General features: G+C 39.5%; 1 protein-coding gene across 12 annotated transcripts in view; it reads right to left on the bottom strand.

Annotated features, from left to right (window-relative positions):
- The window catches only part of KALRN (kalirin RhoGEF kinase), a 532514-nt gene that overhangs the window by 317317 nt on the left and 194238 nt on the right, over positions 1-20959 (bottom strand). For all 12 annotated transcript variants that reach the window (XM_087734558.1, XM_087734567.1, XM_087734559.1 and 9 more), the window contains 2 exons: positions 8673-8865; positions 3910-4422 (listed from right to left, as the gene is read on the bottom strand). In XM_087734558.1, the coding sequence (XP_087590684.1) occupies positions 3910-4422; positions 8673-8865 (706 nt within the window). The remainder of the gene's footprint in view (positions 1-3909; positions 4423-8672; positions 8866-20959) is intronic.

The following is a 20959-nucleotide window of genomic DNA, read 5'->3' as shown; positions in this document are numbered from 1 at the left end:
CTGATGGCTAAAAATATTTTCCCTGTTACCCAGTAAAAACACTGTGAAGCCTCAGTTCTAGTTTCAAAATTATATATATATGTGTATACGTATGTATGTATTAGTCGGTGAGGAAGGAATTTGTTAAACAGTGAGCGTCAGGGCTACACCAGCGGCTGAAATGTGTTATTTATCAGCAGATCATTGCAGTCAGCGCTGCACAGCATGTGAACTTCCTCACACCACTCTGCCAGAGCTCCCCGCACGGCTGACCTGCCTGCTGACTTGAGCTTCAAGGAGCTTCCAGTCTCCATCTGGGGATTCAATCTTACTGCACCACTTGTGCCGATGTGAGAGCCCAACTTTTCCTCTCCCTCAGCCCCAGCACAGGAAAATAAAACCCTAAAGGCCCAGCTCGGAGACAAAGTTTCTTTACAGACAGCTCTGTGCTCTCCCACTGATTTGAGTGGGAGAAGCCCAGCGTGTGACTGCCACCCCCTCCTTTTATTTTGCTGATAATATGAGTTGCTCAGCACACAACTATACAGACCTTCTTTAAGGTGTAATACCTGTAATTTGAATAATTTATGTGTCCAGGCAGAGACTGTCATTTATAAATGTCCCAACAGAGAGGATCTATAGGAGGGAAAAAAGTGAATTGATTTGCTCTGAACATCTGGGGTATTTTAATACCAAGGGGTTAAAAAATTAACCTACCTTAAAATACTGTGTGTTTTTCTTCTTGTGTTCCCTTTTTTTTTTTCCCTATCCCATCTTTAAGAACTTTTTGGGCAATGAGGACACCTGAAATTTTTAAAATCAGAGGTGTCCAGAAAACGGAAAGTCCTTGTCCATTTTCTCCTTATTGGAACATGTTTCCTAAAATATCACCCAATGAGTATACAGAGGTATTTTAAAAGGCCCTAAAACCTTATTTATATTCAGATTTTTATATTGGAGTTTGAGCTTTCACAGGGTTGTCATTTGATTAGCACTAAATGACATATCCAGGTTATACAGAAAGAGCTGTGCCTCTTCCCAGGAGATGAAGGCTGTCCTGGCTCCGCTACCATACCTAATTGTAGAGGGTAAAGTGCAACTGAGCAAATGGAGGTACCAGGAAACTTTAAAATTCAATACACAGACACACTGTGGTGGCTATTTATACAGTGGAGACAGCGCTTAGGCTGGATTTAGCTCTGAACATTTTATGAGAAAAGTACTTTCCAGTCTGAGATGGTCAGACTACTCCAAAGAGATCTGCAAAAGGCAGCTAAGGAGAATAAGCACATCAATATTTTGCATCAGTCTACGTGTGCAAAATGTAAAGTAAAAGGGTCTGCAGCCTTCCCTGGAAGAATTTTAGGGACTCACAAACTGAAAAGATTAAAAACACTGATTTGAGAGTATAAAACAACAAAATATTTTCTATTCTTTGGGAAAATGGTAGTAGTCAAGGAAAGGCAAGCAGAACTACTCAGAGAAGCCAAAGTTAGACTGTGTGTTTAGTTAATGTAAGGTAGACGAATAAGAGAGATTGAGAACAAACTGCCAGTTTTGTCAATCAGGAATTGCTCGAGACAGCCAGCGTTAACAAGGCAGGAATCACCTTCTCACTGCTTTTCCTTCACCTCAAAAGTTTCATTTATTTGCTGACTTGCCTAAACCTTACACTTCACAACCTCAGAATAACACAGCTGTCACAATGCTCAGACTTGAATCACACCATCCTTTTATGCCTGTTCAGGAGATAGAAAGGAAAAATATGTTGGAGACTTCCTTCAACACTACGGAACAGTGCTTGGCAACAAGAACTTCTCAGACACTGACTTGACCTGAAAGCCTTTCAGGTTGTAAAATTAATAATAATAATAATTTGCTAAATAATAATAATTTGCTAATAATATTAGCAAATAATCATAATAAATAAAAATTAAAATTTATGTTAGTAAGCAGTGGTCATCTGAATAATCCCAAAGAAACTGAAAATCCAAACTGAAGCACTGACTGAAATACAGCCACTGCTGGGAAGGACAGCAGTGAGTAATCTCCTTATAGCATGTGACACACAAGGAAAAGGGAGAAGAAGAAGAAATTGTAGCATTTGGAAGAAAAACTCTGCTCTTACGCATTCTTGAGTGATGCTGCAGTGACTCTCATTTTAGAGGGACTCTTCTGAATTCAAGGTTTTCCCAATACGAGGACTGATTATACAATGATGGAGCCTTTTCAGTCCTAGCATCCCTTAGAAATATTTAGTACATGCATTGAAAACCCATGTCCTGTGTCTTGCTCTGCACTACTGAAGATTATGTTTGTTTCAGCAATGTGCTTCTCCCTGATGTTTTAAAAATAATATTAATTTGCAGCTGATTAAAAAAAAATCATCTTCAGTGAGATTCCCCTGGGAGATGAGGTCTGCATTTCTTTTTGCTATTCCTCCTGGGTCCAGGCAGACACATTAGTGAAACAACTAGATCATACATTAAGTGGAGAAGATTCAGAGATTGGTGCTTTTGATGGATATACAGACTAGATAAACATGAGTCCGAGAGCTCAGTACCTTCCACTGAGAATACCCTACTTCTGTGGCCTAGAATTTTAAATGTGCAGCAAAGCCTTCTCACGAAACCACCTAACGAGATGTCAAGCACTTCTGCGTCAAGGAAGTGAGACTGCCAAGACTCTAGCACAACACAGTTTTCTAAAATAAATTCACCAAAATCAGTACCTGCATATGCTGCCAGAGGCAAACAGCAGACAAATACTAGAAGTAGTAAGAAGCCTGCTTTATCGTGTATTACTGAAATTTGTAGGTAATGTTGTGTATGAGACCTGGTTAGGGAACTCTGGTTGGTTTTTAGCCAGTCTTTTCAACGAACATGACAACCTGCTATGCTTTGCTTGCAGGGGACTTCCCTATCTACTGCAGGTTCCTGAATGAGTATCTTTTGAAGAGGCAGGGAATGGGGATGGAACTCTGCAGTGGTACTGCACACCTACAGCTTCCTAGAACCATGTTACTTACCTGTGCTTCTGCTGCTCTAAATACTTTTGTACACTGTATTTCAATTTGAGACACCCTACGTGCTTTTTCAGGCTGATACGCTACATTACAAACATCTAAAAAATACGAAGTTGCGATGCAATCTCTATGGAATAATTTAATGTTAAATATTTCTCAAATAAGGTCTTGTGCTGGTGAACAGGAATCTTGGCCACTGACTCAGTGTCAGGCATGAATTCAAATGCCATCCTTATGTGCTTTTTAATGCAAAACAGCCACACTGAGTTTTGCGTGCTGCTGTCATTTCAGAATACTTTCGTGTGGTCTGTTTATATGTTTAACCTAAACACAGTCTCAGATCTCGTGCTGTGGGAACTAAGTGGCCACGTCCTTGGTACAATGCCATCACTAAAGATTTTACCATTTGCAAATCCTGTTGCAATTTCATAGGGAAAGGAAACTGAAAATGTTGTTTGAAGTAACAATTATGAGGATTTAAACTACAGATTTCCCATAGACTCGCAAGAAGTGCAAACAATAATCATAGTGAATCAAACCCTAAAATCATTCTTCTTTAGGTGCTGTGACATGTAGATAAATATATTCATAAGCTTAGTAAAAGAAACTTGAAAAAAAAGCCTGATTCTCGTGCTCATGTCTACCAAATGTACCCATTGTGACACAAAAAATCAGATTAACTTTTATCAAAAGTGACACAGACAAGTTATTCTTGTATATCATTATGCCTGCTACATCCAACAATTAGTGAATTTGGTTTACGAGTCATATAAAGTATGTCTGCTGGCAACATGAGATTTATACCTGTGATGAATACCTGATGTTGCTAATTATAGAAAAAATGGTCACGGTGTCCTTGCAATAAAGTCTTGGTTAAAGTATGAAAGGAACAGATTATTCCCTACCTTCTCAGCATCTTGCTCAAAAAGCCGGAGTTGAAAGCACTGGTCCAGTTTCAACTTGCGGACATGCCACATCTGATGCAAGTGTTGCCGGGTAGAATGCAGCTTGTCTAAAAGGCTGGTAATCTTTGGCACAAGACTTTGAAAATCTGCACTTCCAGGAATGCAGTTCCTACCAGAAAAACCATCACTGCATCTTATGCATTGTAACAACCTCTGACCCTCACGATCCAGTTCTTCCACAGGAGCTTTAATTACTTTTTTCTTAAGCTGCGTGTGCTCATCAATCAGCCTTCTTGAGCCCTCAACATCAACTGGAAACTCCTTCCTAGCCAACATTTCCTGGAGATCCTCCAGCCTTGATAATAAATGGATGGCGCTGTTGAAAAACTCTTCCAAGGAGACACGCAACTCTATCCATTCATCGTGGTTGTAATCCAAGGATCCTTCAAACTCATCCGTCAGTTGAGAAGGATCTACGAGTTTTGCCAGGCCTTCAACAGATACCATACTTGTCTAAGGAAGGAAAAATGACAGCATTTCAATCAGTGACTGTCTAATCAGAAATAACAGTGCAATCCATAAATAGCATGAAGGGATTATTTTCTTCATCAATACATAATTGAAGGAACATTGTAAAAGATGCTGAGAACTATGTTTAATTTTGATGAATTAATTGGATTGAAAACTTTTCTATTAATGGCACTGATTTATTTATTTATTAAAAGACATGATATTTACTGGAATAATGTCTATCTTTTTCAGCTGGCCTGACTATCAAAAAAGTATCATGAGAATGCTTCTGCTGTAAATTACTTCAACCCAGTTGGATTCTGAAGACTGGTTACTGCAGCTGTTGGGTATCTGGATGTGATTGTTCCCTAAACAGGTATATGGTATTACAGGGATTCTGCTACTTGTGTTACATTCAGGCTAGTGGCTATACAGCAGCAAAAGTTTTAGGCATATGAACTGAAGCAGGTATTGTGACCTGCCAAAACACAGAATGTGCTGGTTTTTCCTTCCAGATTATTCCAGTTGGCTTTTGCCACAGGCAGATCTCTTTCATATTTGTAATTTCTAAAGTCATTAAGCCAAAATCAATGTAAAAGTGAAATGTCATTGGAGTATTAACCATTAGAATTTATTGCTAATAAAAAGTACTGCTCATGAATCACACACAGTCAATGAGAGATGGTTTTAATTCATTCAGACTCAGTAATCAGTGATAGAGAAATGCACTGGGTGCCTGGAAAGCAGATTACAGTTTAAGGACACAACAACTGATGGCTGTTCCCATTTATTTTAGACAAATTATTTTTTTCTGAAATATGAGCATAGGGTTTCATATGTTACTAGAGATTTTCAGTGCTGTCATGTTAACACCCAAGTTGGCAGCCCTTAAAGGCTTGTGATGTTCATCAGTGACTGCACATCTATCCCCTAAAGATCAGGCCTCTAAAGAATGTCAGAGTTTGTGCTCTTCAGAAGTGGAGACACCAAATAATCACAGCTACAAAGTCATCTACAAAGAAAAATACGTCAAGTCCTGTCCATTATCCTGAATTATGTGCAAAATAGCAGGCTGCCCACTGGTTTAAAGTGAATAATAGCCTTTTCTTCCAATTTGTATCCACCTAAAAATATCAGGCATTCTGCAATGTATTAAAATTGGGATTGTATTGAACTTATGCTCAGCAGAAAGATTATTTTAAAACTTTCTTGCAATGTTCCTTGCTTTGGGAAAGGGGGAGGACAGAGGGAAGAGCCAATAAACAATGGGAAGGGAAGTATATAGCTTCAGAGGGATTTCAAATTTCTAAACCTCTTGACCTGGACACTGACCCCTTGAAGATATAATTTAATTTAGAGTTTAACTGCCTGTCAAGAAAAGACTTCTCTTCATGGCTAATACCTGGGCATTCCCCTTGCAGTGTGTCAAGGTAATGCAAGCACTGCTCTTATCATGAACGGAATTTGACATGATGATATAGCAGAAAGGCTTTTCATTTCACGAATTCTGCAGCAAATTTCTTTATTCAGATTTGTTTATTTAAGGAGTTCTTGAAACTCTCATGAAAACAACCTTAGTTAGGCAGGTAGATGGCAAGATAAAGTAACTGTCTCTCAGGCATCACCTGTCTTTCAGAAATCACTTTAAAAAGCGCTGCCCGCTATTTAAACCCTTTTGGCAGGAGAAAGAAAATAATCTTGAAGGCACCTCTGAATTAATGCTAACTAAGCTGCCTGGTCCATTCCTCAAAGTGACAGGAAGCTTTGGAGTCCACATACGTCAACTGAACCCTTCTTTTTTCTCTTTTCTTTGTGTGATGATCTGCGGGCATGCTTCACTCTCTGGACCGTGACACAGAATCATTCTGCCAGAGGCTCACAACACAAAATCCAGATCATTAGCCTCCACTAAGGGTCATACAGTGCCCTGGCACATGCGTAATGCTTCCATTAAGCTCAAAGGCAGAATCTGGCCTTAAAACTGACACTGGTTACTGCTGAGTTTGTAGATGGGGTAATTCAACAGAGACTTCCATTGCCTTCCACTGCAGTCTCTTCCTGCCAAGGACCTTGTGTTTGATCACAGATGTGGGAAATCACCATGATGGTTCAGTGCAGAAGGGGTACCTGTGTGCTGCTCCACATAAATCAAATAAATTTGAGTCATATTGACCTGCGATGCTTATTTGATATTCACAGTTCTTCTTACGAGAGAGCACGAGCTGCCCCAGAGCCTGAGCCTACCGATAAGCAGCAGCATCCACAAGAATCCTTTAAAACAGAAGTTCCTGGATTGGGGTGTGTATATTGCAGGAGGTCTACTGCACAGTGGACCACAGCTTAAGAAATCTTTTTAAAATCATAGAATTGAAGGACTCATCTGTTCTGAGTGTCTGCAGGGGGTCCAATAGACAGCGAAAGCATGGACTCTCCTCCTGCAGTCTAAAAATGTGTGGACCAAAGGCTCAAAGGCACACACACACAAAATGAAAATACACTTAATGCATGCCAGTATGTACAGCAAATGAGTCCAGAGCTTTTAACACAATACAGACTCAGAGCTGTAACTATGAAGAACAGCTTGACCACAGTTTACTCTTCGCTATCATCACACCAACTCCAAACAATAAAAAAAAGTCAAGCCTCCAGAAAGTATTAACTCATTTTAAAAACAAACAAATATTCTAAAAATATATATTAGAACTCTGTTACTTTACTTCTAGGTTTTGAAGCTTTAGGAAGACATTGCTTTTGTTTACTAAAGCACTGGAGGATTGAAATTCTGCATTGGATATACATGCATAAGCTGTCTTTTCTTGGGCTACTACAGGACTGCCCCTTAGTGCCCATATATATTTTAAACAGAAGCTCCCCATCCCCAAAAGCTATTCTATTACTGGTGTGTCTACAGGCTCCCTCCTGCTCCACATTCTTCTGTACCCATACATCTCCTTTCTCCTTCCCACTGCCCTCATCCCTCTCATTCCCCACAGGCAGCGTTGCCAATCTCGTTGCACTGTAATGGCAGCCACTCCTGCCAGCAGCGGTGATTTCAGTAAGTGTGAGGAATCTCTGGAGGTGACATAAACCTATACTGAAGGCAGCCTTGCTTTCAAAGGTTCATAGGGAAGTTACTTTGATGGCTGAGTCCTCATAGGTAGCCAAGAAAGGTAAAGACCCATTTAAACACAGCAAAATTTATGACTTGACTGCTTTTTGTGAGAGAGAGGGAAAAAAATGTACAAATACTTAAATTGTGATAATAATGTAAAAGTTTGTTAATGTTTAACACCAATCTAGTTGGTCATTGCAATTCAAGAGTGCTTTTAAGAAGAGGTTGAAAATAAGGACATATTTATATCACACTGACTTCAACAGATCTTAAATATAATCTTCCATTGCAGTCAACATTAAGAACTATAGCCAAATTCTCTTCTGAGTTCCAGAGATGCAAAATCTGAGTGTTACTCTGAAATTAATGGATTGGTAAGTAAGAGAGCCAACGATTTGTTTCTCAGCAAATTAAAAAAAAAAAACACATGCCTAACTCATGGCTGGGCATCATTGATGTATGAACACTTCATGCACCTGAGCTTTGCTTGTCTTTGGGTAAGAAGCTGAAATTCACAGAAAACTAAAGTGCACTAAGAGAACACAGCTCGTTTGTCTTCAGCAATGACAAAGTCAGTAAAATTCCCTTTAATTATGCAGTTGTTGTATATTGGTTACTTCTCAAAGAACCTGCCTGAAGCACCTTAACATTAACTTGAGTTGTTAATGTTACACCTGAATTGTAAATCTCAATTAAATTAAAGTGGTGACAATATAAGATAAATTTAGTATAAACGTCTTTTATAAAAAAAAAGCCACTGCCTGAAGTTGGGTAGAGATCAACTAACAAACCCATACATTAGCATCCAGAGAACTTTGTCTTTAGTATATTGACTGATTTGGTGGTTGTTTTTTTTCTAAGAGAAACAAAGGAAAGACTGAATGCAACACCACCAAAAATAAATACCACAAAAAAACCCTCACCAAAGTGAACTATATATGTGAACCTCTGAGATGAAATGTGCATCCTGTTCCACCAGTGTGCTCAGAAGGCAACCTGACGCCAGGGCATCAGCCCACTCCTGCAAACAGTCCTCAGATGTCTTTTTCTTTCAATCACAGGGCTTGGGAATTTTTTTTCCCAAAAGAAAATTTCTTATCAGATATAATGCTTTACCATACATCTCTCATGGGGCTCTCACCTCAAAGATGAACTTGGAACTGCCGAAGTTCGTTTTCTGCTTCTGCCAGAAATTATCAGGTTTTATAATCAGGGCAACATGAATCTCAGCAGGAAAGGCTTCTTGAAGGGTCTTTAGGAGAGGCTTGATCAAATCCCATTTGGATCCTCGCATATCGATAATAACAGTGAATCCTCGTTTACAAACATCTTCGCTGTAGGAATAAAAGCATATCATGATAATTAATATTGTGCACAGTCACACTGAGATTTAACTTTTGTTGCTAGTGTTCAGTGCTTCAGAGCAAAGCAAGGAATGATATTCTTCAAAATAAAAGGCAAAAGATAGTACAGCATAAAGGCTATATAAAAGGCTATATTAATTTTATCATAATGTAATTTACATGAAATTCAAGTGTATATATTACAGTTTAATCTCGTAATTTCCCAAATACAAGTAATTCAAATTTTCACTGCAAACATACTTACTTTCACGCCATTGAAAACAGAAACAAATATACCTGTATAGAAGCTACTTATGTGTACATACAACAGATTCTGTTTTCAACGTATTGAATTCAATCCACAGCCAAAGCCAATAAGCAGGGTCCTGTCCCTTAACATTGCTGGCCACTTGTAAATTTGGGTGCCTTCATTTTTAGAGGGCCCTTTCAGGGCTTTTTAAAAAGTGCGATTTCCAGAAAAGTGCCTGGCAATCATTCCCTGAAAGGACAGTCCTTGTGACTCAGCATGTGCACTGTTAAAACTGGGGCCCTTTTCCCTCCTGATTAATCTTCCAAATGTTGCAGGATCTTTTTCAATCTGCAGTCATATTTTTCTGCTAGCCTGTGCTCCTCCCTTCTCAAAAGTTCAAGACAGTTATCTGGCCTGATCATTGGCAATGCATGGGGCTCAAAAGCACCGGAGCATTAGCTTGCAAACACATCTTCCCTTTTTCTTCAGGAGAAGAGAGGAGAAAGAATAAACGGACATGTTGATTCAAGTCAAATCTGGGCAACTTTCAGCATAGCTTTTCTAGGGACCTAGTATTGATCCTCCAAAAAAGAGGTATGGCTCAAAAGTGTCATCCTCCATCTGCAGCAGCCAACATTTGATGAGATTTAGGAAGCGCCTGCTCCTCTGACTGACCAGCTAATATACCTGCCGTGCCTGGCATTGCAGTCTCGAGAGCTATGGCGTCTGCTTTAGGCCTCAAGCACTTGCACAAAATGTGAAATTCCCCATCCCCAGTAATATTACGGTAAATGAGTAAAATTCATTGGTGATGCACTAAAAATGCCAGAATGGTCTACCCACTGATCTAATTTTTTTTGTTGTTTTTTAAGGTGGAATGGAGGTCACAGCCTTTTCCACAGAAGGAGAAGCTGTTAGAAGAAAGGAAGTGTTGAAAGAAGAAAGGAAGATGAAAACAGAAAGAACAGTTGAGAAAGAAGAGAAACATGACAGAACACGAACATATTTTGTATAATGAATGCAAGTGGGGTACAGAACAAGAAATCCTTTTTAATACATGAATATAGCACCTTTGACCTTTCTGCAAACTGGCAATCAACATAAATAGGATCAATATTGTCGACATAAAGGCATATGTAAGATATTTTAAAACAGCAAGTCTTGATATCACTGGAATGAATCTGAAATATGCTGAGGACAGATACTATTAAGTATGGTTATACTGCAGAAATTGTAAGACTCTCTTTAGCTTCCACATGGATACTCTCAGTGCACAAACACGCAGGATGATTTTCACTATACTCTACCTCTCTAAATTCTTAAAGCACTCTTTCTGCTAATAAGATCCAGCTCCTACATCTCACTGAAAACAACTCTATAAAGCTTACAACTAGGCTTTTGGGCTGGAACAAGGACAGGGACCTCCTTCATAGGAGGCACACTGCATTAACATATATAACTTAAAAGGTTTTTGCCATGTTAAAAGAGTTCACTAACTTCAACAGTCTCAACTTAGTGCCAGGAAGGAGCAGTCAAAGCCAATAAGCTTGGTCCTCTGCCTTAACATTATTGGCACATCTAGAGCACGCTGCATACAACAGTCAGTGCAAAGAAAAACTAGGGCGACCAGGCACTTCCAAACACTGTCAAGAATATAGATCTTTTTATTCTCCTTTTACCTACTGCTGAAAGGTCAGACATCTGATCCTTCCATAACTAATGCCAAAAAAGGCTGTAAAAGAAGCTTTGTTGGTGGTGCTACTGCCTCTTGCCCTTTGGAACGAGAGCTGAGACAAAGAATCAAATCAGAAAGGGATGAATAGAAGGGGTTTTGTGTTTTGTTTTGTTTTGTTTTGTTTTTCTTGCAAAGCTTTACAGGGTCTTCAGTAACTTCTGCCAAGTCACCAATCCCTGTTATCCAGTGACTTTTCCAAGGATTGATTTTTCTTCAGACACTTGACAAAGAGATCCAGGAGCCATACGGGCACATGGAGAGGCCCAACAGCAGACGCAGTAACAGGTAACTGAAATCTGTCTTTTCTGATATAAATAAATAAATACCCACACCCCCATTGCAACCACAGCAAGGCATAGCCAATATTAACTTCATTCCAACTCCCCATGGCTACTGCCAACCTGACAACTTACCAAATCTGATGTAAAACAACTTAATTTAATACTGATGAACAACAGAAAAACCTGTTTCAGTAAGCAGAACAGGAATGTCCTGAGGGACTGAAGTCTTCTGTTCATGAACCTGAACTAAAGTCTTAGACCCAAACAGACCCAAAATCAGACCCTGCCCCCAACTTTGGAGCATAGGCAGTGTGATATCATCTTGCCACCCACAATTACAGACCACCATGACTGGAAGTTCAGCCTGCAGTAAGACAGATTTCAGATAGGGAGCTAAGAAATGTAACTATGGGCTGGATTCTGTGTTTACTGAAGGTTTCCAGCTTCTCTGGACCCTGGAGGTGCAGAGAAGCAGTGGAGGGGGCAGACCGTACTGCCGCCTGTTCCCATCAGCACACCATACCTAAGCATGCGTGTGTGAAAAAACGCTCCACAACACCCTAAATCCCTACTTTCAGGTTTTTGGAGATTCACAGTATGTTTTCAGTGGAAGATGAAAGGGTAACGATTCCCCAGCTTTTTCTGGTGGACACAGGAGAACAGCCACTGACCCTGTGGGCCAGGCTGGGACACCATCCCATGGGTAGGGTTCAAGATGCTTCCTGATTCTTGTCCTGGAAGAGGCAATAAGCAGTCATTCCCTACCAGCACTATCCACACTCCTTGCAACTAGATCAAATTTTCAGCAAGCTTAGTACATTTTCAAGTATGAAATGGATAGGATGCAAGGATGGAGAAGGAGGAAAGGAAGGAGAATAATCATAGATTTCTTAGGTTCAAAACACATCAACAAGTAACAACTATTTAACTAATAATACAAAACTCAATACAATGCTTTTAATTCCAAAGAGGATTTCACTACTTGATTGGTCACATGGGCATGTAAGTTCCTGTATGAAATAAAATAAGTGAAAAGATGGGTATCCCTTTTCAATTATAGTGCAGATAATGTACACATGGATGGTATTTATCATTTGGAGCAAATCTAACTCGGTTTCAGGAACCTTGCTCACAGTCTTGCAGAAGTGGCTCTGCTTGCAAATTTTTTCTTTAATGAGATGAATGGTACTAACCTGTAACAAGACCTGTTGGTCTGTAGTCTCATGACAGAATTTGATCTCCCTGACACAGTGATAATTCCACACATCCTTCTCTTTGCAAAAATTAGCACCTGATTTCTAAACCTGCTTGCCAAAAACTATTATTTAACGGTGTTTAAACTGTTGCAAGCCAGAAAGCTGTCTGCTCATTATTTCTACTTTCAGTTGCCGAGCATGCTGTGGAGAGGAGTGCCTTTGAGAGCACTTATGCTGTACAAGCAGGCAGCCGGATACTAATTGGGTACTAATACCTCAGAGAAAGAAGAGGGACATAAGAAAATTATTTAGATTGTAAGCTCTTCAGGGCAGGGACCATCTGCCATGCTGTGTTTTTCTAAGGAGCCTGCCTTGGTGGAGGTCTCCAGGTACCTATACTCATACTACAGTCTACAGCTGTCTAGAATGAATTCAAAAAAATTACTCTTCAGGAAACTATAGAGGCAAATCCAAAGAATTAAAATGAATGAGTAATAACGGTCTGCAAAAATACAACTGAACAAGTATGTGAAAGTACAAAAGGCTTACATAACTATGGGGACACCTCATAGGCAATTTAGTTAAAAAAAGCTAAAAAAGGACGACATTTAAGTTGCAATATCCAAATATTTACCGCTATTGATAGGATCCTTAAAAAGTTGGCCTTGTAGACATAATGAAGCACCCATAAACTCCGGTGAGTCAGAGCAATCTGCAAAGATTTGTCATCTTTGACAGTCAGTCATTTTTCTTCAGTTACCTCAACATGTATTAAGGAAATGACCCTAGGTTCCTTTTGAATAGTCTAGCCATGCTTATTGAATTTATTGTTTAAAAGCAACTACTCAAACCCTTCCCAGTTTAGCAATTGATCGGGAAAAGCATCAGTAGCAATCAAGCTTCCTCCACATTGTCCAAGCAAGACATGCCTTATCCCTAGCTCCCGAGACACTACATCAATCCGCATATCTATTACACACAAGTAATCATTTTAGGATGGCAATTAATGTTGATTGTGGTGCTTAATTTTTTCCGGTATTGATATTTGACCAGAAACTGCAGAAAACACTCAGATCAAGGTATGTGGACAATCCATCAGCCTTTTGGCTATGCTCATCTGGACTAGATTTGCAGCAGTGAGCACAAAATATTTGATAGTAGATATGTCATTTCAGTTGCTACACTGCTTTTAAGCAAAGACAAAGACCTGCTTCTAAGTTTAATAAAAATACCCTAGAATATTTGTGAAAACAATACTTACAATCTGGATTTTTGTAAAAAAAAAAAAGCATAAAATTGAAACTCAGAAGCAGATGTTATAATTTTGTCAAAATAAATGCCTCTATTTTGGTTTCTAGGGTACTTTCATAAGGTTATTTTCTCAAATTTCCTCCTTAATTCAGGCACATTCTAAATTGTATTTTCTTTGGCAAGAGCTGGCTTGCTGGGTACCAAATGAGTTTAAGGACTTCATGCTTTCTGATTAATCTTTCAAATACCTATCACTGATTATGTGTATTTTTCATCCTTGCGCTTTGGCCAAAGCTTCTGGCATTTAGAAGCTTCAGCACTTGATTAGCTGAAATAACATAATATCTCCATTCCCATTTTGCAGTCATGAGTTAATGACAAAGCAGCACATTTAGCACGCCTGTTGGACCACTAAAAGCACAGATCTGACACGTATAGCATCTCATTCAAAATATGATTTGTTAACAGTGACAGCAAGATCTCCTTTAAGGAGGGTCAGCGTAACCTTGTCAGGAGACACTCTCAGCATAACAAGTAGCTCTACAAGCATCAATTTGTAAGCACAAAATCTGCAGAAACTTAATTATTTTTGAGATCACCATTCCTTTGACAAATGTGGCTGTAGTCAGCCAATTGATTCACAAGCTGAGGGTGGAAAGGGGAGAGGAAGAGGAGAAAAATGGGTATGTGAAAGCCTCCAAGCACAGACTGTTATCCCAAAGGCCTCATTTTGTACTGAGACCAAACTAACTCTGCTGCCTAGTTTCCATATCAAAATGTGCCAAGGATCACTTCAGTAACTTACCTGTTAATATTTTTGATCAATTGCAATTTTTTATTCAGCTTGTCTGCGGTTTGTTTACTCAGCTTGGAAATGAAGCTAGATGGGGAGGTTTACAATCAGCATGACTTACTGACTTTCATACTTTGGTTCTACATTACCATGTTGAGCTTGAAGATCACCTTGTCAACAGAAATAGTCAGTCAGCTATATTCATAATATACTTTCCAATACGTTTAGAGGACCAGATAAAGTCCTTTCTAGTAGACCTGTTTGTCAAGCACTCCTGAATCAGCATTATTTATTACAATATTTTACTCCATTTAATACTTCTCAGCAGAATGTACCTTGCTCACTATCACAGTTACCAGGCATGCTCCTGAACTTCCACACCGTCAGTCTGAGCTGCCACCCACATCCCCCAGTGACTTGTGGCTGTTCAGCCTGATGAGGCAGTTTGTCTTCTCGAAGATCCCAGGACACCTGTGACCGCTAATCCGCACATCTCCCTTACGTGCTGGTATATCAGTGCCCAGTGGAGGAGGTTAGTGATGCACATCCTGAGAGCACCATTACTCTGGAATAACAATTCACAGAAAGCTCCCACCAGGGAACTTCAGCTACTTGAAAGACTGTACGCAGACAGACTTCATCCTAAATTTTCCTTCTGACACTTTCTAACTTGGTTTCACAATGCTTTTTTGTAATTAGAGAAAAAACAGTCATCCAGCCTCCATTTCCAATTAATCCTTTCTTCCTTACTGTGACCTAAATTTGTTTCTTCTCTTTCAGCACTGAAAAGGAATCACTCATTCTCACTTTTCTTTTTTTAAGAAGAGAAAGAAAGAAATCGAAGCCAGTTTCACACTGGCTGGAGCTGGACATAAAGCAGCGATCTAGAGACAGTTCAGTGACATGTTGTAAAAAGACTTGGAGCCAGTGAAGTCCAGTCAGAGACAAACCTTCTGTCTCTGCTTTCCAGCCACTGCTCTTAGGGGACATGAGGTGTGATTGCGAATGGCACAAGAATGCAGATGTGGGGGCTGCACAATGTCCACATTCAACCCCTGCCTCTGGCCCCATGTCAACAGGAGGGAACAGAAAGACAGAAAAAACCACAATATTTTGGCAGAAGCTAACTGGTGCCAGAACGGGTGCTCCTGCTATTCTCAAGCAAGTGACTTATTTTGGTATTCGATTTTTACTTCTAAGAAAAATGGCTCTGAAGTCAAAGCAATTCTGTTGTAAAATAATGTAAGCTAGGAAGAACTCAGACACCAGCTAGGTGTAAGAAAAGCTTTTCCCAATATGTAATAATGATCCTGTGTGCTCCTGAGAGTTGTTGTGAGAGGTGCAGGTCCCAGATGGTATCTCTGTCAGGATTCAGCAGGGTTGTGTTGTGCTGTCTTCTACCCAGGTAAAAATCCTGATCTACATCATTACACCCCGGACCAGAACTGGGGCCCAGAGCTCTGCAGGCATTCATCCTCCTATTTAATTGAGCAAATAAACACAATTTGAGAAGCTTCCTGTCTTCATTCAAATAGCAAAGATATAAAACACAGCTGTGTCCAAGAATGCATGATTGCAGCTGTTAATGCCAAATCTGGAGGACGAATATTATAATTTTTCACATTCCTATTAAGTTTCTGCTGGTAAATGATGCCTTCATATAAACCCATTTACTCTCTTCCCCTTTTGTTGTTGCACGTCTACTATATTTGGATCAATATCTGGCAGGTATTCCTTGAAACAGCTGTTGAGATAAGTATGAAATTAATCAGGGCTTTGTTTTTGTTGAAGCAGGGCTACATTTAAAGATTTGTTACTACAACAAAGAAATATTTGAACAGTAAGTACCATTCAACTATCTCTTGAGCATTTAAAGTCTTGTATTTGAGATGATTTAGCAGAAACAAAACAAAAATGCTTTACTAACTGAAAATTATATGTTATTGACATTTGGTGGAAAAAATAAATATTAGAGTTGTGCTGAAATATAAACACACCATTCTTGAAAAGGTTTGGATGAGCAGAGGCTATTGAGAATATGTTTGGAGATTCAAAGCCATTGGATTCCAGGTTAGAAATATATATATATATGTGGTTGTGCTTAGCATAGCCAAACTAGTAAGATTTAAAAAATAAATATATCTTTTTGCCTGCACTTTAAGCATTTTTTGTAGTTCAAGCAAGGAGACCATGAAGTCCATTTCACATGCAGTCGCTATAAAGTTTAGTCTACAATCAACACCACCAGATTTTCACATAAGGAAAAGGATACTTCATCTGGGCAATGACTGCGTGGGGCTTCTAGACCCAGGATCCTGATTTATCAGTTCAAGGCGTCAGTGACTTAGCAAGTGAGCGAATGGACCTTAGTGAACAGCTCCAGGAATCCCAGTCATCATAGTAAAACACAGTCACCCCAGAATGGAAAGTCTCCAGGTTGCAAATGCATATATTTCGTTGAAATGCATTGTAGGAGGCACAGTTACCCATAGCGGAAAGACCTTCTATAGGATAAATAAGCCTGCGAACATGTTCGGCTCATGCAAAGGATGATTAATGTAAGTTTAGACGATAGACAGCAGCAACTGGTGAAATCCAATATATGTCCAGAGGCAGAGACCATGCCAAATTCAGTCCTGATGTAGGCAGGTATAACCACTCTGGGAGTAGCACACTTCATCCAGGGCTCAATTGGGCTCATAGATGAGGATAGGAAAAAATACTCTTTTTTGATGCTAAAATCACTTTTTCTAAGTAGAATTCACATTTCTTGCAGAAAGCACTTATCAGTTCTCATATGCTGCTCCTGGCAGTATAGGAGAGCAATGTACATCCATGTACAGAAGAGCTGTAATTAAAATAAGGAACTAAGGCAAGAAGATGAGAAAGTACACATTAATTCAAAATAATATGTTTCATGATGAGTGCAGGTTCTCATGAAAGTGAGTACTGAATTAAAAACTGAAAAAAGGGTTTTTTAACAGCAAAATATTCTGTCCAGGCCTTTTCAGATGAAATGTCTTTTTTTCATTTTGTTTCTTTTTTTGGATCAGACAACATAAAAAAAAGAACAAAAACTTTTAATTTTATCAGAACAAAATATTTTGATCGACATAATATTTTAGAGGTATTTCTGATGAGAAATTTCTAAAGCTTTTGGATTTTTCCTCATTTAAAATTCTGCACTTCAGAATTCTTGTGCAAATAAGTAACTTAGCTTCTGCCCATTTGCAGTGCAGAGTTCAGCATGAGAGTCGCTTTGCACTTTTTAGCTGCTAAGCAGAAGTGATATAACCATTCTTTGAGGCTTATAAGATTTTGGCCGGAGTCCACACACTCGTTTTACTTAAGGGCACACATGGATTCAAGTGCATCTGTTAGGAGGATAGGTTGAGTGCTACATCCCAGAAGCACTTTGCGGTCCCTGTAATGAGTTTGTTTTGCTAAGCCACTATGTGAGTATTTGAGTTCTCTTTAGAAGTGTACGACTTAAAAGCCGATGCCTCCATTTTCCCTAGGTTGGACAATGGGGACTGACCATGACTAATAAATCAGCGGTACTCGGGTTTTTTTGAGCTCCACCCGTATACAAACAAAGTGTGTCTTTGTAGGCACAATGATTTACCCAAAATAGTTCACTTATCAGATAGACACTTCCTGCTGTGCCAGGCTGGGTGAAGACTGCCTGTGGTATTACATCCAGAAGGGCTTGCCCTGAAGCTATAGAATCAACCTATGATATAAGATACACTTGTAAAATCAATTTTTGTGTATTCCTTTACACAGGAGACTTTACTCATTCTTTCAAATAACTACCATGATGGCATGGAGAGGAGAAAAAGTCCTTTTTACTGAGCCCTCAAGAGACAGTGGATGCTGATGTGCTATTCACAATCCAGCTTCAAAACATGTAGCTCACGTCTGATTTTTGTAAGTCTGTCTCCTAGCAAGGCCAGGCTCCCTCACTCTGTCTAGCAAGGGGGACTAAGCCTTGCCAGTGAAGCTGCCCTTATTATTTGTATGGAGACATAAATGTGTGATCGATCAAAATCACTGATGCTGACTGAGCACAGACAAGTCAGTAACTCCATATTTCAAAGGGAATAGAAGACCCAAAAGATGCCATTGACCCCCAGAGTGGGAAAGCTAGATCCAAAAAACTTCTGGAGAGCAAAGATGAATCCAACAGTCAAATAATGGAAGCAAAACCTGGCAATAACCGTGCGGACCTCGACTGAGTCTCTGAGCTAACGCTCTGCCTGTCTTCCCAAGGGCACTTGAGGTATTTCTGCAGCCTCAGATGCTCTCACCTTTGTAGGAGATTGAGCTCCTTAAATGCCTGTGTGCAGTCCCCTCAGTTTTACAGTCCATCATGCTAAGGCACTTTCCCACCCTGACATATTGGTGTCATGCCAACACAGTTTTAAGATTGCTTCCCTTATGATCCTGAATTTCCATCACAACCACTAATAGTTTCAGTTTTCTATCAGTACCTATTCCCATCAGTCACCACTAATTGGAAAAAAACAGACCAACTGTTTCATCAACTAAAGCGGGTTCAGATAAATGCTCCAAAAAGTAATTGCCTGGTTTCAACTGCCTGCTCCCTTTCCTCTATTAGCTATATTGCTTCTCTATCAAAAGCACAATAAAACTTCACAGGAAAGTCCATCTACAAGTGCCACATGTGAACGTGCATCATCCTATTCACTCAGGAACTGCATACCCCAGGTGGTGCTTTTCCTGCTGCCAGACCTGAAAATTATATTGACAAACTAACGTATGCCAGGATAGGAACGATAGGAATCTACTAGTCAGAAAACTCTTACAATTTACTGTAGATATCAGCCAGCCCACGGTAATAAAAATCACAGAGCAGATTAATGGAGCACTGCACCTAAGGATATTTGTCCTAATATTGAGTGGCTCATTTGATCTAGAAGAGACACATCAAAGATCTGTCACAGGCCACACCTGCTCCAGCAGACTAATGGGTTTCCTACCTGTGAGATAAACTAATGCAACACCCTGTGTAGCAATGGGCCTAATGTAGCGGGTTTCTGTAGCAAGTGGAACCACCACGGTCACCCCCCCGGACAACAACTGGCAAGAAACAACAGAAAGCATTTCACAGTCGCTCTGCAAACCTCTAGCTTCACATTGGACACATCACCCGTATAACAAAAGCCTACTTAGTATAAATCCCTGACACTGAGATAACACAAACAAATGTAAGTATTTTCCTTTCAATTACAGCTTCACAATTTATTCATTTTTTACATCTGGCTGGAGCACTGCAGTCCAGGGGATGAGGCTGAGAGTCAAGTGATCCTAGTTGGGTCACTCACCTCCTTCTTGTGTTTCTGTGTTATAGCTCAACTCTACCTCTGGTTTTTTTCATCTGTTAAATGGGTGTTACCGTACTTTTCTTTATTGAGGCTACTGCATTCTTCCAATGAATGTATTATATTTACAACATTTTCAGACACAGGTAGGATGCATAATTGCAGGAGAACCACAAATTGCAAATAGTCACAGCTGCTTCATGGTTAATTCACAAAACCTTAAGAGAGATCACTTAATAATCTAAGCATGTGCTTATTTATCCATGCTGGGCTATATTCTCTGTTACACGTGTGCTGATTTTATATAGGGAGCATTTATTGCTCTATACATATGCTTATCTAATGGTACTGAATACACATGCTTTATTAAACTCATAAATGAGCACATTTATGGCTCTATGTGAAAGTAGAGCCCTTCATATTTTATTTATAAAGTGGGACAATAGAACTGCATTGACATAGAACATCCATTTAATTCAGAGGATTTAGGGTCGTCCCACAGATTTTGCTATTTTTTGCCAGAATCAAAGCTTTTGGGTTGTTTAATTAGATTTCCAGCCCATCTGCTTGCAAAGATAGCCTTGACAATATAAACTAATGCATATTTGTCTTGCTGAGTCTGCAGCCAGTGGAAAGAAACAATGAGGCTAGGAGAACAGTGAACTTGCACCCTCCATCTTATTGGGGTGTTAACTAAAAAGCCAATTCCGACTACTTAAATACCAGGATTCTTAACTATTTCATTGCTGTTAATTTTGCCAGCAAACCTGCAGATAAAATGTTTGTCATTGCCCTGAATTATTCACATAAGCTCCTGTCCATTTTGATGACCATGCTGTACAGTTCAGCCTGTCAGTTAGGACCAGGCAAGTACCTGGCCAGATATATACACCTCAATTATAATCAAGGATTTTGATCCTTTTTTAATGTGTAGAGTAAAAGCATTGATCACAGCGTAATCAGACAACTAGTACCAGAAGACTATAGGGGAAAAGGTTGCAAAACCACAATTATTTTGGATTTGATGTAGAACCCACAGGAGCACTAGCCTAATAGATAATTTTAAGTGCTTTATGATATAAAACTAAGGAAAACAGATTAAAATCTCTGTTGCTATGACATGCTTTGCAAACAGCATAGAAAACATAGCTCAAATAGACTCAGACTTTTTCCTACCACGTGAAAATAATAAGAATATTGTACTGGTCTGCTATGAGAGTGACGCTGTACCAAT

The sequence above is a fragment of the Nipponia nippon genome, unplaced genomic scaffold (assembly GCF_047370975.1).
Source record: "Nipponia nippon isolate SJK-2023a ecotype South Korea unplaced genomic scaffold, ASM4737097v1 scaffold_5, whole genome shotgun sequence".
Lineage (NCBI taxonomy): Eukaryota > Metazoa > Chordata > Aves > Pelecaniformes > Threskiornithidae > Nipponia > Nipponia nippon.
The sequence above is the reverse complement of the archived record's forward strand: the minus strand, read 5'-3'. Positions and strand labels throughout refer to the sequence as shown.